The 17,812-nt window shown below is 44.1% G+C and overlaps 2 protein-coding genes and 1 non-coding gene across 3 annotated transcripts; 2 read left to right on the forward strand and 1 right to left on the reverse strand.

Moving 5' to 3' along the window:
* Positions 1-932: 932 nt before the first annotated feature.
* Positions 933-2,529, forward strand: LOC6536766 (adenosine kinase). The gene is made up of 2 exons (XM_002097302.4): positions 933-1,552; positions 1,644-2,529. Exons 1-2 carry the CDS (start codon positions 1,060-1,062, stop codon positions 2,327-2,329), a joined length of 1,179 nt encoding a protein of 392 aa, XP_002097338.2. The 5' UTR covers positions 933-1,059; the 3' UTR covers positions 2,330-2,529.
* A 7,157-nt stretch (positions 2,530-9,686) lies between these two features.
* Trnat-ugu lies at positions 9,687-9,758 on the forward strand. The gene has a single exon. It is a non-coding gene; the product is annotated as a tRNA-Thr (tRNA).
* A 1,732-nt stretch (positions 9,759-11,490) lies between these two features.
* Positions 11,491-13,709, reverse strand: LOC6536768 (4-coumarate--CoA ligase 1). The gene is made up of 5 exons (XM_002097303.4): positions 13,513-13,709; positions 13,242-13,449; positions 12,914-13,100; positions 12,731-12,847; positions 11,491-12,635 (listed from the first exon to the last, which is right to left on the reverse strand). Exons 1-5 carry the CDS (start codon positions 13,651-13,653, stop codon positions 11,684-11,686), a joined length of 1,605 nt encoding a protein of 534 aa, XP_002097339.1. The 5' UTR covers positions 13,654-13,709; the 3' UTR covers positions 11,491-11,683.
* Positions 13,710-17,812: the final 4,103 nt, after the last annotated feature.

The raw sequence follows: 17,812 nt of genomic DNA on the forward strand, positions 1-17,812 counted from the left end.
CGCAGAGTCGATGGTATTTTCCATTTTTACGGCGACAAATATTGATAACAAGACGGAACAATTTAGCAAAGCTATGGGGCGTCGTGGCAAAAGGGAATATTTCTCGTTCTTGGAAAAATTACCAAGCTGAATCAATTTAATAACCGACTTTGTTCCTTCTTATTGACTGCAATACGAACTTAAATGGCCTATGCAGCACTTTAGCCTTATTAATTTTCAAAAGCCAACACATAAATCAGTATAAAACGATGTAATATATGTACAAACTAAAGCTTAATAATAATTTTGTACATAAATATGGTTTCTTCAGCGGACTGCTTATTAAGTATTAAGCGTTATATCTAACCTCTTAGCCGAGGGTATCTATTAATCGGTGCTCAATTTATTATTTCCGATTTTGTATGGCTCCAACGCGCGTCGGAAGCTTGGGCTGCTTCTGCAGCTTTTGTGTTGCATAAAAATTAAAATTTATGCCAGGCAACTTGTGCAAAGCACTGCGAATGCCATTGTTTTTCATTCCCCACCCTCCAGATGCTCCTCCACAGTGGATGTTTTTTTGGCGGCGGAAGGACATTCACGTTCTGGGTGGCTGCATTCATTCCCAGCAACCAACCGCTCCCCTCCCCACCCCGCGCAGACCTACCCCTTCCGCCTACTTGTCAAGCCCACTTACATTCAATTCATTCATCTCCGGCAGAGAAATGAAAATAAAATCCCCCAAAGCCACCTCCTCCTCCGCCCAGCGAGGCACCATCGTAATTGCAGAGCAATTATACATACTTCCATCGACAAGATGGATACGTAATTAATAGCACATTAAATTGGGCCACAACAATATTAATTGTTCTGATTGATTTATGCAGGTAATTAACGTTTTAAGCAACTGAGGCAAATAAATTTCGTCGGAGGGGCGAGCTGTTCTCCTCCACTCATAAATTTCGTCACATCAATCAAAGTAAACAGTATACTACAGTATACAGTACAGCATGAACAACAGATAGGACTACAATCCATCGGGTGTAGGAGTTCTCAAGAATCGGCGAGGCTCTAAAATTGGGAATGTTTAATTTTAGTATAAAATCATTCCGGTTTTTACAAAGAACTCCGATCCACCCATTTTACCAACTTTATTCTGGTGGCGCTTCCCGAGGAGTTTCCTTCAGGAGTTTCTGCGATCGTCAGGAACCCCGAAGAATGGATCTGCCAGAGGGAGTACTCATGGGTTTTGGCAACCCCCTGCTGGACATCACCTGCACCGTGGAAGATAATGTTATCCTGGAGAAGTACGGCCTGGAAGCGAATGCCGCGATCATTGCTGATGAAAAGCACGATGCCCTGTTCGATGAACTGATGAACATGGAGAACGTCATCTATTCGGCGGGCGGAGCCTGTCAAAACTCGATGCGGATCTTCCAGTGGATCGTGCAGACTCCATTTCGAGCCGTATTCGTGGGGGCCGTGGGCAAGGATAAGCTGGGTGACCGCATCGAAAAGAGGGCCAAAGCCGATGGCCTGCTTACCCTCTACCAGCTGAAGGAAGAGCTGCCGACAGGTATGAACATACTTAGTAATTGAACGAAATTTGAGTAATAAATTGTTTTGCATAGTAAAATAGCTACATAAACTTCGTTTTCATTACTCAGGCTCTTGTGCGGTGATCATCAACGGCCCAAACCGCTCCTTGGTGGCCAACTTGGGAGCTGCCTCTCTCTTCAACGACGACTGGATTGACGAGGAGGAGAACCTCTGCCCCTTGGATCGTGCCGAGTACTTCTACTTCACGGGCTTCTTCCTGGCCGTTTGCCCTCCTGCCGTCGAACGGGTGGCAAGGATGTGCAGCGAGACCAATCGAATTATGATCCTCAACTTCAGCGCCGTGTTTGTGCTGCAGATGCAAAAGGAAGCCCTGGCCAACATCCAGCCGTACGTGGATATAATCATCTGCAATAAGGAAGAGGCCATTGCATACAGCGACTCCAACGACTGGAAGACGAAGAATATCTTTGAGATCGGCTCTCGGCTGCAGAAAATGCCCAAGGCAAATATCCGACCCCGACTGGTTATGATCACGGATGCGGTGTGTCCTGTTCTCGTCTTCCAGGAAAACGATCGCGTTCTTGAATACCCCGTTCCGCCCGTAAAACAGGGCGAGGTTTTCGACACCAATGGTTGTGGCGATGCCTTCGTCGGCGGATTCCTGGCCATGTACGTCCAAAGGATGCCCCTGGATTACTGCATCCGAACGGGGATATTCGCATCCCAGCAGGTCCTGCACGTGGTCGGTGTTCAGATAGATAAGCTGCCAAAGTTCAGCGAAAAATGCATATGAAAGAGATCGATTCTGATTGTGTTTATTGCAAAATTTATCAAGTGACGAGTTCTTTTAGGACCTTAAAAAAATTTAAAGTTTTTAATATGCTATGACAGCGTGTTTTCTTTAGCAATGGCTAGCGAACTTTAAGCTCTTGGTTCCCCCAGCACCAAACACAAATGTGTTAAGCCGAATAAATTCTTAACCTGATTACCAGATTAGCCCTTTCCCACCCATAAGCTATCAATATAATAATTTAAGGCCCCAGCCTGTTCCCTTGTCCTCCGGCACTTCCTTTGCCCACACCTTTTTCGAGCACATTCCAGACGGCAGAAGTCCTGCGGCACTCGGTTTGCCTTTGGCTCCGGGAAAAATAAATACATTTAAATGTATAAAACGCTCTTTCTGCCTCTCCTCTGGCCCTCTGTTGGTCCTGCCGCCGAGCTGTGGCTCTGGGAGAAAGGCAAACAGAAGTGATGTAAAAATATGCGTTGCATACTTTGCAACGCCAATGTAAATTTCGTCCACGTCCCGCCGGGAGGAGCTTTGTCTTTCGGGTCCTGGCGTCTGCTGCCTGCCGGCTGTTGACTTTGGCCTGACAAAATATTGCTACCATTTCAGAGGCGAAGACGCAAGGAACGCGTTTGGAGAAGAGAAGCCGGGGCAGCTGGACATGAGCACGTGCCGGAGGACAGTGGCTTAGGCCCCCAAAATCTGTCTAAATAAGTTTAACTGAATTGTTTTTATAGTGCGTAACATTTACATGTTAAGTACACTTAATTTCAAAATTTGATAAATTAATTAATATTATAGGATTCTATCTGGATAAATTATTAAAAGAACCTTTCGGTCCCTCGAACACATTAAAAACTACAATAGAAACAGTTTCTTTTAAGTTTTAATAACTCTACTCCACATTTTAACATTAAAAACGTAAATCCGTCCACCGTGCAGCGGATGGTGCTGAATAAAGCGAAGGACGAGGCGGTACAGTAGCTGTCTTCCACTGATTAAAACGATGCGTCCTCGTGACAGCGATTTTTTCTCGTTAAATCCTTAAATGTCGCTTCGCTTATCGTGAGCGTTGTTTTTTAACTTTCGCAGCCTCCGCCTTTTGCTGGGAATTGACTTCGCCGGCCGCTGGTCGCTGGTCGCTGGGAGAGCTCAGGCGATAATTTATGCATATATCCATGGTGATTTATGACATTATCCCTCCCCCTGTGTGCCCAATGGCTCAGCCCGGCGCTCCGTTTCCACTCCTCCGTTCTGGGACACCGCGCAATTAGCTGTGGGAAAAATGAGCAGCAAACAGCGAGTTGGAAGATTTCCTTTGTTGAAAGTCAAAGTCAAACAACTTAAAGCTAAAACTCCGGTTAAGGCCCTCGATTACTTTGCATTCTGCATCCGCAAACTTTTGCGGCTTGCAAAGGAAAAATGTGGAGCGACTCGAAACGAGCCAAAATCTTGGCTAGAAACTTTTCAGATTTGTCATATGCACATCTCGAGACTAATATCCTGACACATAGCTCCTGTTCCTCCCATTCGCCCGAGGCCACATGAGTTATGAGTTGTGACTTAGGTGAGATCTCCTCCAGTCTGAATCCGTTCTGACAGCTTAATTACGGCAGTCAGAACCCAGATTTTTCACCCGGCTCCGGGCGGGAATTTAATTAACTGGGTTAGAATTTTCTGAAAACCTTCATGGAGGCCAAATTCCAACTTAATTTATTGGTGCAGTCTCGGTTCAGTGGACACTGTCTGCTCAAACATCGAAATAATTCCGGGAAATTCATAGTCTTTTTGAACATGTTTGGCTTAAATATATAAAGTTTGTCTAATTTTCTATGGAAAAGTTGATCCAAGGGCTAGTTTATACAATTAGGTCGTTTAATTTGATTTGGCCGAACACAACAAAAGGCAGACCAAAGACAGGAATCGTGGACCAAATCGGGGAGGTCATTGAGGTGAGGAGGATGAAAGTTGAGCCCCTGGTAAATTGCACTTGTCATGTTCATATAATTGCGTCTGCCCTCGGGCTCAGTGATGAACACCAGAAAGGAGGGGGAGGGACAACTAGGGGCAGACAAGAAACAAACACGCATGACGTGAAGAGACGCTCATAAAAATCACTCATACGCAATGGGGGACAGCGGCAATAGGAAGCTCCCGGACAAGTCGCAGGACAAGTTTCAAATGCTACTTGTAACTTTGTTACAACAGCCACCGAGCAGTAAATGTTGAAAGTTGCCCGCATCGTGTTTGCACTGGGAATGGCGAAAGTTTCTTTTTCTGTGTTTCATACTTTGTAGCCAGCCAACTGTCGGCCAATGCCAATGTCTCGTCATGAACCCTTTCGGAGCGCCTCATGACCCATTTCCCAGCCAGTTTCCCACTCATTTTCTCAGTCAGTCACTGCGACATTGTTCCAAAGCCACAAACTCACAACAAGCTCTTCTGCACAGCGAAAAAACGGCTTAATAGTTTTTATCTGAGCATAGCAATTAGATATCTATGCAGGTTTTAAAAAAAGGCATATCCAAAATATTCTTTTTGCCAGTTTTACTACATTTAATGGATTTTTTGTTAAATTACTGGGGATTGTATGCAAGTTTTCCTTAAGTAAGGCATATTTATTTAAGTTTATAATCCACTAATACTCATTAGACAAGCCACGAAAATCAACCTCCAATTCTGCTTGTCAGCACTTTCAATAAATTAGGAATTCTCTTTTATAAACCTTAGCCGTTTATTAAAGAAGTTTATTGAAAAAAACAGTTTAATTCCAGTGCATCCTATCTCAAGTGCTGATTGCCAATGCCATTGTGGCTATTGTTCTGCTCTGTTTGTTGTCTGTCGGGAGGGTGTTCCATGTGTGTGAGTGGGTGGGTTTGTGGATTATGTGAAATTATCGAAGATTTCCGGAGAAATGGCGAGTCGTGTCTCCTGCTAATGCCCGACATGGTTTCTACTGCGACCAATGATATCGGCAATCAGAATCAATGGAATTAAGCTGAAAGCAATTTCATTACGTGCCCCAGCCACATGGCCCATAATAATTGGTAACTTCATGAGCACAGCAATGCAGTCGGGTTTCGTTGAAAGCGTATTTTGCGTATTTTAAAGAACTTTAAGCCGGTTCGCAAGTCTTGCATTTCCATTCCCCCGAGCAGCATCAATTGCAAAATGTCTGAGTCATTTGCATAGAGTTATTCGATGGTTTTCTGGAGGGCGGACTGGCTGAATGGCAGAATTGCTGGTCGTCGTGGTGGTGGTGGTGGTAAAAGTTTTATGTTAGCAACGAAGAACGATAATTTGCAGCAGTTACAATATTTCATGGAATATCTCTTGGCTTCTTTTGCTTCTTCTGATTCTTTTTTTATTCTGCCACAAAACTTCAATAAAGTAGCTGCAATAAAAAGCGAAAAAGATTTTCCCTTGGCTTTATATGGAGATCAATATTTTGACAACCGCAGAGTAACACAAATAATGGACAAAAATATTTCTCCTCATTGTGGACATTTATATTTTCTTGTGACAAATGTCGCAGACTGCAAATTTGTCAATTGAATAAATTGTGCTAAATATGAACGTCTGTAGTACATTCGAATATACATAAATAAATATGCAATGCGACTTGCAATTGTTTGATTTGATTCTGGAGTTGCTTTGCCTGCTACTTTTGCTTTTGTGGCCACTCAACGCTAATGGACTTTAAAGTGTGTTCTCAAGCGTTCATTGCCACATTCCGCCCCAAAGACACCATGCACTGGATATCTGAAAAGTTTCGTCGAAATTTCTCGGCCAGCATTGTTGTCGCACATCATCGCATATCACGCATACGCCCCGTTGCAGTGCCTTACTGAACCAAAAAACGAGTTGAGCTCTTTGGACCACTTCCAAGTGCAGAGCTCAATACAGGGAAATATCTGATCCAGGAGCAGCTGGCCAAATAATGAACTGGCAGCCAAGAGCAACACCAACCCAATCACAATTACACCCTGCAACCGAGAAGCGCAAAAAGTCTTTGGTGGCTCGTTGTCTTTGTTTTTCCAATTTCGCAAATGGCTTTCATGCATGTGCGAATGGCTGTGTGTTAATTAGCAATATCAAGAGCACTTAAATTTGGTACAGATTATAACACCAAAAGTTGCTCCTGCCCACCCGGATTGTTGGGATTGTGAGGATTGTGCGGATTGTGCGAACTGTGTGTTCTTTGTTCTGGCATCGAGTTCAATTCTCAAGTTGCTCATTTCGGGTGCTGGCTGATTCTGTTTGTGGTCGAGCCGGCTATTCGATTTGCCAAGTTTTGGCCATTTTTGCAGCAGCTGGAAATAGTTAGCTGTGGGCCAAAGATTTGAACTCCGGCCATTTCGTGGGAATGCGAATACGAATGCGAATGCGAGAGAACATTTGAATAATTCCGGACTGGGCCACTTCAAAGGCTTGACCAACTCCGCTCATTTAAAGTGCATCAGGCAAGAAATGCCTGAATCCAAATCCAACCATCAAAAAGGCATTACCACAGTAGGAGCGTGAAAAAAGGGATGGCAAACAGACGAAAGAAAACTAAATGCACATTTAACAATAAATGAGCAACGTTTTTCGGAAATTAACTTTCAACAACATGTGTTGAAATGCATTTATCTTCCGCACCCAAACGAGCCCGAGTCGAGGCAGCAAGTATTTCAGTGAGGATAACAAAATAGAGGTGGAAATTAATTTGAGCGCAAGAAAAAGAAGTGGAAATTATGAGTGGCTGCCAAATTGTGCTAAATGCGCCCAGGCAAGTGGAAATTAAAAGCGAACCTGGTACAGGAACAGTCTCCTAACCGTTTTATCCCCATCGCTTCCTCATTCCCTGGAGCCTTTGGGTCTGGTCCTGGAGCCACTTGCATTATGATTGCATCATTTGGGGCTAATTTGCATTTAAATACTTGGCTCTGTTATTGTTCGAGTGCAGCAGGGAAACTTTTTGCAGAACCAGGACTAGGAACAAGGGCAGGCGTAGTACATGGAGCAGCAGGAACAGTAGTGACTGGCCCAGCCCTGGGCTCCTCGGACAAAGTTATGCCAAGTCAAGGATATCACGAAAATTGTCCTGCTCCAGCCGGACAACTTCTGTTAATGCGTTTGAATAATGAATGGCAGCGGGAAGGGGAAGTCAGGCGACTTTGGGCCGGGGGATATGGAGTTGGACCTGGGTTTGGGCATGGGCTTGGCTTTGGCTTTGGGCCTTGCACCTTGCACTCGGCTTATACTATACATAGTCCCGCAGTCCTTAGCAGATAACAATGTACAAACTGGCGCCGTCGGCGTCCAGCCGTTGATGGTCATTACTTAAAGCATCCGTCCGATGCAGCAGCGCGAAAACCGAGCTCAGCGCGTAAACTCAAAGAAAAGGGTGATGAAACTAAGTTATTGATAATAATTTATAAAATTAAGAAGTTAACTTATTAAGTCTTTGTTTTTGCGTCAACTGTAAGCAGTCCAAGCTGATCTCAATAATAAATATATAGAGCCAGCTTAAAATATCTAATTTTAAAAACCGGGTTTTAACACTTTTATGTAGTCATTAAACATACTATTTAATTTACTCAATTAACTTCCTGCCTAAAACGAATTAATCAAATTAAGTGCTGTTTAATTGTAGACCTCATTTCTCGTGACTGGCAGTGATTTTCCTTCGAGTGTGAGAAAGTGAGAACTGCCGGCCAGCTGCCTGTTGTAGTAAAGTAAAGCGAAGATTTATTGAATGGCAAATGAATCATTTCTCTCTCTTTCTGCCAACTCTTCGTCGCTGAAACCTGCTACCAGATCCGAACCCTTCTTCTCCGCCCCTCAGTTCAACCCCTTCAGCCTTCCTTATTTCGTCGCACTTTTAATAACTTCTATAAAAGTTTTATGTCTCTCGGTGGCAGCAAACTTGCATGCTGCTGCAACAGAGCAAAAAGTTTGCGTGTGTTTGGCACTTGAAACTTTGCTTTCGCGGGATCAAAAAGTGCTGGCTGAGGGCAGAATCGGGGTTTCTATATATATATATATATATAAATATATATATATGGATAGGTATTTGTGTGCATGCTGAGGAAAATCGGTGGAAAATAATCGCGTCAAGTATTTAAAGTGGCATTAAAAATATTGAAAAACTCGATAAATAGTTGTTAAGTATGCTGCTGTTTCTGCCAGATAATCTGCCCAAGGGGGAGTTCTGAGTTCTGCCAAAGCAACGGTGCGTATACGTGTTTCTGCACTTTATAAGTGGATCCAACTGGCAGCGAAATTGTTCAACGACTTCTTTCCTCGGTGAGTCCTGCACTCCAGTGTGTTTGCCGTCGGTCTTAGGACTGAGCAGCTTGAATGAATTATGACCCCAGGCTAAGTGAGTGCTTTAAGGAATAATGCCAGGCTGCTGGGCACATGTCTAAATATTTGAACAGAAAGTGGTTAGCAATGAGCAGTATGGGAACGATAATATATGGATATGCATGGGGTGGGGGCATACTATATGGGCTTAAAAATCAAGAAAAGATTTGAATTCCCCTTTCAAGGTACCTAGAGATTTGGCTTTGCTTTTACAGCATACTTTGGGACACCTGTAAATTGAAATCAATTCCAGAATTAACATATGAAACTCCAGGCACTCTATTTCTTAAGGAACTTGGACAAATATTTAAACTTAAAGTGGTTTCGCTTGTGGTTGACAATTCTACACCCATCTGCATTTGGCTTCCCGAATTTCACCGCAAATGAGTTTGGCAAAGATCATACAAGATTTCGATGCGTTCAATTAATTTCATTGATTGTGCCAATTACTTTTGCGGTGTCTGCTGCCTCGAGAGACATATGTATATCTGATAGAACGCGACATCTCAGGTGCTGCTGGTGCTGATGGTGCTGATGGTGCTGCTGATGTGTGGCAGCTTATTCAGTTCGGGCAATTGATTTGCCAATTTGCCAAATAAACAGACTCGAGAGAGTGAGTGCTGCATTCGAACACGAGTGCGAGTGCGAGTATTTGCCTCAGTGCACCAGTCTATCAATTACCGATACAACGAGACGGCAGACAGACAGATAGACAGTTGGCAGATGAAAGCTGAAAACTGAAAGCTACATCTCGGGAAAACGGTAATTGGGATCCATCTCCACAGTTTTAATTAGCCAACCCAACTGAGTGATTGCCCAAATGAATGGATACTTGCGTACCTCTCGGCCGCATTCGAAACTCGAGCAGTTATCGGTGCTGACAACTGTTTAAACACGTGTTTATTGTTCTTTTATGTTTCGCCGACCAGATATATCTTTCGGTTGCAGAACCCAAAACCCAGTACCCAAATGGGACGCTTAAATTGGCTTTTTTGCCGCCCTCAAAACGTGAGCCTCTTTAGCTCAGTGGCAGAGCACTGGTCTTGTAAACCAGGGGCCGTGAGTTCAATTCTCACAAGAGGCAAAGGTCAATCGCACTTTTTGCATGCATTTCTTCATTTTTTGTTCTGTCACCCTAGCTATTTTTTGATTTCTGCATATTTCAAGCTTGATTGAACTGCTGCAGTCTGGCTTTCGGGGGTCTTCAATCAGCGTCTGACGTTTTCGATATTTGACTTATGCAAGCGGGGGGATCGTTGGCCACTGACTTCCGCATTCCCAATCCAATTCCCCCCTTTTAGACAAGTCAATTGACTGACGGCAACGATTTCTCCTCGTGGCGCTGCTTCCGAAACAGTGGACAAAACCATCGATTTCCGGGGCAATAAATAACGCCTTACCAACTATATTCAACATTAAAATTTCCATTTCCAAATGTCTGACTGCTTGAAAAATTTGCTTTTATTATTTTTTCCCATCAGACACACATTTTCTCTATAAAGTAGTCAAAGATTATATCCAGCAATGGAATGAATATTTAGAGTTGATAGTGCTATAAGTCGAATTACTACCAACCAAAATTGCCAAGAATTTGATCCCCAAATGCCGGTACAACACCTTTAATTTTGTGCCGATAATATGGGCATTTCGCCCATCGCCTGATTTACCAGCATACCGTGATGCAATAATTTGCGAAGCCGTCGACGGCTGCCACGCCCCCTCCTGCATGCGCCCCCTTTTGACGGGCGCCCACACAAACACACGCACAGCGAGGGAACCGCATGCCGAACGATTCACTTCCGCCGAGATCCTTTGGCAACTTCATCATGCGCATATTCACAGTTCATAAAACCGGATGGTGAAGAGCGGGGAGGGACAGGACATCACTGACAGCGGCTCAGCAAATCGAAATAAAAATTTATGTGCACATGTTTGAATTTATTGCCCGTCTTTGGGTGCCTGGCATCCCTCAGCCAGCTAAGGATTCCACGGATTCGGGGGCCGGGAGCACGGAGCACGGAGCACGGAACATGGAGCATAGAGCATTGAGATCCGGGCACAGATTGCGAATCCTCCGTGCGGCGCTCGCCTGCGTGTGTAAATGTTATTCAATCGAATGTGAAATCATATGAGCGCTTTGCTCTCCACTCATAAACATTTTATTTACCTTTAATTTCGTGAAAAGCTTCTTTTTTTCGTGTGGCCCCCGTGATTTGGCACCCCTTGGTAACCCCTGGCCAATTCGATGCGTGCGATTTTTATGACTAAATAAAATGCTTTTTATCGGATGGCGGGGGAGGAGTCAGGGCCCTTGACGCAAAATGGCAATTCTTTGTTTACCCAATGAAAGTGTTTAGCCATAAAGAAGCAGCGACACAATTCGAGTTGAGTTATGGCCCAAATTCCCGCCCAAACTCACACAATATTTTTATAACCAAATTGATGGGATGGCAGCGTTAATCAAATGTTGTCGGCAATTGTTTTTTGAAATGTTATTGGGGCTGTGGGTATTTTACAGAGATTTGTGATGTGTCCCTGCCACAGGATATGGTAGGTAAACTTGATCAATATTAATGAAGTCGGTTTAACGAAACACTTTAAGGAATTATTTTAAAAGTCTTCACTCAGTCTACCTATTAAATATATAGAAATGTATAACATATATTGAATGTGTACCTATTTTTGGGAATCTAGAAGACCTTTAACGTTATAAATATTAGATAAATGAAATGTTCTCTTCCTTAATTTTATCAAAATCAAAGGACAACATACTGTTATGTTATACATATAATATGACCTGGAAATATATGCCCTTCTTATACTTCAGCATTTTGTTTATTTAAAAGTGCACATATACATTATTCACAGAATTGAACGTCGCCTTCAAATGGCATCGTCGCATTTGAAGGGCAAATTAAGACGAAAGAAATCGAACAGCGGGTTTGCCTAACTTAAAAAACTTAATCAAGGATAAATTATTCCAAACGAAAGCACGGCAGTTCTCGGTTTTCAGTTCTTCTTGGACAAGGCGACGAAGAGATCGCGGGCATATCGACGAACGGCCTTTCCATTGTAGTTCTGGGGAATCTCATCGGCGAACTGGACACCTGCTCGCAGCTGCTTCTGGATGTCGGGCAGTCGCTTGGCCACGTGGTCAATCACCTGCTGGGCGGTCAGAGTGGCATTATCCTCCCGGACAACCAGGGCACCAGGCACATCACCCTGGGTCTCGTCGTACACCCCGATCACGCACACCCGCTTCACCTCCGGCAGCTCGTCGATGACCGCCTCCACCTCGGCGGGCCACATCTGCAGACCCTTCCACTTGAGCACCTCCTTCTTGCGGTCCGTCATGTAGAGGTAGTCGTCCTCGTCGAAGTAGCCCATGTCGCCAGTGTGGAACCAGCCCCCCTCGTCTTGCATCTCCTTGGTGGCCACCGGATCGGCAAAGTATCCGTTCCAGCTGAAGCCATTGTGCACAATGATTTCGCCGGTCTGGTTCACACCCAGTTGGTTGCCATCGTCGTCCACGATCTTCACCTGGATTCCGGGCAAGGGGTTGCCCGCAGCGGTGAGCTTTAAGTGTCCGTGGTTGAACACTATGAATCCCACCTCGGTCATGCCGTAAGACGAGTTCAGCACACCATTGGGAGCAAGCTTCTTGATCCTCTCAACTGTGGCCTGTGTCATCCGTCCGCCTCCGAAGTTCAGCTTCGTGAGGCTGCCCAACTTCTCCGGAGTGGCGCTGGGGCAGTCCAGCAGGGAACAGCAGTGCTCCGGCGGAATCAGTGCATACGTGATGCTGTACTTGCTTACCAAGTACACAAAGTAGTCCGCGGCGAAGGGCTTGCTGCTGATGATCCTGGTGCATCCGTTGACCGTGCTGAAGATGGTGGCCCACAGCCCAGTGATCCAGTCCAAGCTGGCCGAAATGAAGATGGTATCGTAACCATTAACGAATCTGTAAAGTGTTCGAAAACGTTTTATAAGTTTCCCTTCAATTTGGGTATAAATTTGATTATGTCTATATAAAGGTTTGATTATAGTTTAACTTACACTGTCTCTTGGGTCAGAATGTCGTTTGAGATGCACACAGCCTTGGGCATTCCTGTAGTTCCGGATGAAGTGAGGATCGCAACGGTTTGCGAAGGTCCTTCCTTCAGCGGGGTAGGCCTAGCATAGGTGGAATACATTTTCAATAACACACGGCATCTATAGAACTATGTACGAAACACTCACTGATAGAAGAACTCTGTCTTTGTCGGATGCAGCAGATCCTGAATGCTGAGAATACCATCCCGAGTGCCGGTGGTTAGGATAATCTCTGGCTTGAACTCGCTGGTGGCCGAGTACAGTTTGTCATAGTGATCGGCATCGGTAAAGATGATCTTTGGCTTGGAAATGGTGTACAGGTGCTTGAGTGTAGCTAAAGTATATTAAAATATTATTTTAAAAGGATGTACCTTGATACTAGTAATTTATATAATTTTCCGCAGTGTTATGCGGTAACAAAATTATGACACAAAGCTATGCCATAACCAATAATCTTCTTGGTGATAATACGTACATTCCTCGAGAATGGGATTGGCTGACTGGAAGGGAGTGCCATGGAAGAAACAAGCCACGGCCGTGGGCATGATGTAGGTGGTGTTCCTGGCAGAGATGCCAATGATATCCTTGTGGCCGAGACCGCGGCTCTTCAGGTGCTGGGCAATGCGAATAGCCCAGGTGAGAGCCTGTCCGTAGGTGACCTCCACACCCTCGGAGTCGGAAATCTGAAGAAACACTGTGCATTAGGGAAGTCCTCGGAGCAGATCCGACTCCACCTCGTCACTCACCTGACACACGTTCTTGGGCCAGTTCCTCATGTTCTTGAAGATGATGCGACCCAGAGAGGTCTCCGGCTTGAAGGGGTTGTTCTGTGGAATACCCTTCCAGATCTTGTTTTCCGCATCGTAGCTGCACGGTAACTTGGACATTTTTGCTGCAATAAAGGTTGAATGCACACCCGAAAGATCGACCACTATCTGTGGAGCTATTCGCTCGGAGGGGCTACTTATAAAGACACGGATCCCCAAGAGCTTATCTGAAGATGATAAGCATAGCCTAGGTTAAGTGCAAGGTATCAATGAAAGATAAAAGGCATTGACCAAAGTTGACCACCCGACTGGCATGTCTGCATATATTTATTGAAACTAATCGGATGGCTTGCGTTAGGTTCTTTAATTGAAGGGTGTCCTTAGTCGTGATAAGAGCTATTAACTTTTGACCACTAGCCTGTGAATGGGAACAGCCCCATCCCTAATTGCCAGAGGGCTTTATCTTTGTTCCGGGTTGTGTATTCCCCCTTATCTGCAGGACTTATGTAACGAGACATACGACAGAAAAGTAATCGTTTTCAGGAGATATTATTTTTTTCAACACAAGCCCTTTAGCCTCTGCTATATATATTTATATATATAAAAACCCCCTAGTTTTTTTGGGGAACGTAACATTTGGTTAATAAACTTTGGACTTTAATCTGGGAATACCTTATGCTTTTAAATGCGTGATACTAGGAACTGAATGGAAAGTTTCAGCTTTTTCCCACATTTTAATTAGTCACCAATGGATTATCGATATGCACACGCGCTCATGATATGTTTACCTTCGGATAACTTTGAGGTATATTTAGCCAGCCGTTGGATATTAATACAACATGATACCCTATTCAACAGAGCCACGATAATTCGGGAAATGAAATACACCCCCACCAAATGAAATACCCCCATTCAGTGAAATTGAATGGATTTTCCTTTTGCCATCTGAAAGGGAGTCAAAATAATTAGACTTTCCTCATTGAGTTTTTGTAAGAAACTGATTTTATTTAGAAGTATCCTTCGCTGAGGCCTAGGTAAATACTCCATGCCTTATCGAGGACTCCCACTAAGGGACTTATGCGGTGTGCACTTAGATTACATGTTTTATGACCACTGCACCCATATCGCCTTAGATAATAAAATCCTATATATAAATCTTAAACTCTCGTTTCATTTACACAAGATATGAACGGAGCCCAAAATTCGAAGTCTGGTTGCTCTGAACACATCTCTCAATGCTTTTTCTTACATTTTTGACGTTTTTCTGCGCTGCGGCTGACAAAAAGTTGGTGCAACGAAAACGTTATTTAAATACCTTGGCGAAAAAGTTCGCTTGCAAGATATTTGCAAACATCTGTTTCCTGATTTTCCAGCAATGGCAGCCGGCAGAGAAAATCAACTTTCCGTTCCCGGTGGCACGTGAACTAAAACCCAATTCTGCGGCAAGGCTGCCGATGATGAAGTTCGTTCGTGGATAAAGTTCCGGTTGCAGGAGACTTGTGGTTGCTCTTAGGGTTTTACCGTGGTAAATACAAAAATCTGGGGTACTGCTGGCTTTACATTTTATTAACAATTTCTGTTTTATTAATACTAAAAATATAGTATAACTTCTCAACACGTAGTAACAATGATTACACATCGGATCATCAAAGCAGATTTTCAACAGCTTTAGCTTTCCATTTCATTCATCGATAAGTAGGCTTACGATAATGTTGTTTTGGGTAGTTAAAAGCGAAGTGCCCGGGAACTAAGTCTATACTTGCTGTGTGGGCTTAGTTGTAATGGCTTAATGGGGTTTTGATAAGGTTCCTCTGGTGGTTTATGTACCCGACATCACTCACCCGACATTGCACTCTGGCTCTGGTTTGCTTTGATTTGTGGTAATCTTATCGGGTTATGAATTGAAGTGGGGAATTAATTTCTACGAGCTGAAACTATCGTCATCCAGGGCGGGAATTACGTGAAACGGAGGAAATAGAATTTTATAATCGGCATTGGCTTATCTAAGGGTAGTCCGTGTACACCCTTCCGCCGGAAGAATTCCCTCCGGCTGTCCATGAATGGACATACATACTTTGGTCGCTGCTGCTCTTGTTCGATTTTGGGATCCGCGTACTTTAAGGGCCGGCCAGTTGAAAGATGTTCGCGGTCCCAGTTAGTTGGGCATTCTTATAGCGGCTAACTGGCTGGCTAACTGGCTAAGGTAGTTGTTTGGGTTTCCCGCCCAGTGGTTCGGGTTTTCTTTATTTTCTTTTCGTGAGTTGCTGGCTGTGCAACTTATTCGCATTCTGTTGCAGGAACTGCTTTTTGCTCCTGCAGCTCCACCTCTTGCAGTTCAGTGTGTTATTATGCACTGGTTTTTCCTGGTTTTTCACTCACTTTTCTTTTCTTTCATTTCATTTTTTTTATTTATACTTTTTTTAAATCTTTTTTTGTGTCGCTTCTTTTTGGCCCGTTTCCTTTGGCCGCATCCCCTTCTGCTGCTGCACACAAGTTTTTCATTTGTAATTCAAGATGTCAGTCAGCTGGGAGAACCAAAACTTAATTAAAGTTCCGCACTTTTACAGAGCCAATTCCTTACTTATCCCGACTGTCTCTCTCGCTTTTCCGTATGTATGTATTTAGCCATTCCCAGAAAGTCCGCCCATTTCGTTTAAATTCAAAGTGTCCGGCCAGCGCGGCAGGTGAGGAGGGTTTATCTTTCAGGTGCAAGTTTCGCCTGCCGCACCTGCAGCAAATGTCCGGACCTGCGACTTTGTTAGCCTCGCCTGCGGATTCGGGTCTCCCCTTTTCCATTCCCATTCCCGTTTTCAATTCCATTCCCATCTTCTCTGCTAGAAATGCGTTTCCAGAGCATGTGTGAGCGTAATTTTATGAGCTTATTTCATACTTTTCACTTCTAATTTGGCTCCGCGCTAGTTGCCATGTGCAGATTTCGACTTGTTGAGTTCTCCTCGACGTGGTGTTTTCATTTTCATCGGGTGATATCGGTTTCACTTACGGCTCACCATATAGAACATCTAATTTAATTAGCTGACACCGACGGGTGTCCCGTCTTCTGCTCTGTCTCCCTCTATTTTCCGACATCTGTTTGGGGGGGAAAACTGGGAGCGCCAGAGGAAAAGCTGTAGGAAAAGTAGAATATCTCATTATGTATGCATTGAGTTTCCAGTGTCCGGTGGCAGCGACAGAAAAACTTTTTGATAACTGTAATTAGCATATGAAGAAAATCAGACTCGGACAGTTTTCTTTGGAACGCAGGCAGGTGGAAAGCTGTTAAATGTATTCCATTCCAATTAGGAATCCTTCTGCTGAACTGAGGTAGTGATTAAAGAACAGCTGTGAAGGTAAATCAGCGAGGTAAGTTTTCTCTTTAAAGTTTTTAATTGTAATTTGGTCGGAACTAGCTTATACAATGTATTAAAAATAATCATATATCATAATAGAACTCATCGTTTCGTTGTTTTTGTTCACATAGTGTTATAAAATAAACAGGTATATAGAAAGTGTAAAAGAGATTTAATCAATTTATCTGAACCGATTAACTTTTTTCCTTGGTTGGCCATATTCTGCACTCAAATTACTTCCATAAGCCCATAATCAATTCTGCCGTTCTCTGGTTTATCACCTCATTCAATTTTCCGACTCCTCTCTTTCTGCATACATTAGCGCATTCAATCGCCCTCTGGGCCATTTCTTTCCGATTGAAATCCGGCGAAATCTCTCTTGGCCTAGGCTATCACCATCGATTCTCGTTGCATCTATAAATAGCATCTTGTTGCACTGCCCGTATCCGTGGGATTCGCGACTGAGCCGTGGGATTACCGACGTATTGCCTTCCATTGGCCGCAGACCAGGAATGCGAGAGGTGGCCAATGTCAATGCCATTGCCATTGCCATGGGCGCATATGGCCAAATGCAAACGCAAATGCAAAACCCAAACCGAAACCGAAACAGAATCGCAATCGGAAGCAAAGAGCCAAAAGCGATGAAGGAGAAGCACTACAAAATAATCCAATGGTCGCCGCGAGAGAAATGCTTCCCATTTCTTCCGGCCGCAAAGAGAGGTGCCGGGGCGATGATTAAATCATTTAAGAGCCATTGGCCATTGCAGCCAGGTCTCCTATACCCGGGGCCAAATCCCCCGGGTCATCCCAACCCATTCCCTACGCCATCCCATCGCCGCCCAAATTCATTGGCGCCTTCCCCTTCCGCCATTCGCCATTTGCCGTTGGCTGTTGCGCATTTTGTGTTTTGCTCTCAACGTTTATTTTGGCCT

Source organism: Drosophila yakuba, chromosome 3R (genome assembly GCF_016746365.2).
Source record: "Drosophila yakuba strain Tai18E2 chromosome 3R, Prin_Dyak_Tai18E2_2.1, whole genome shotgun sequence".
NCBI lineage: Eukaryota > Metazoa > Arthropoda > Insecta > Diptera > Drosophilidae > Drosophila > Drosophila yakuba.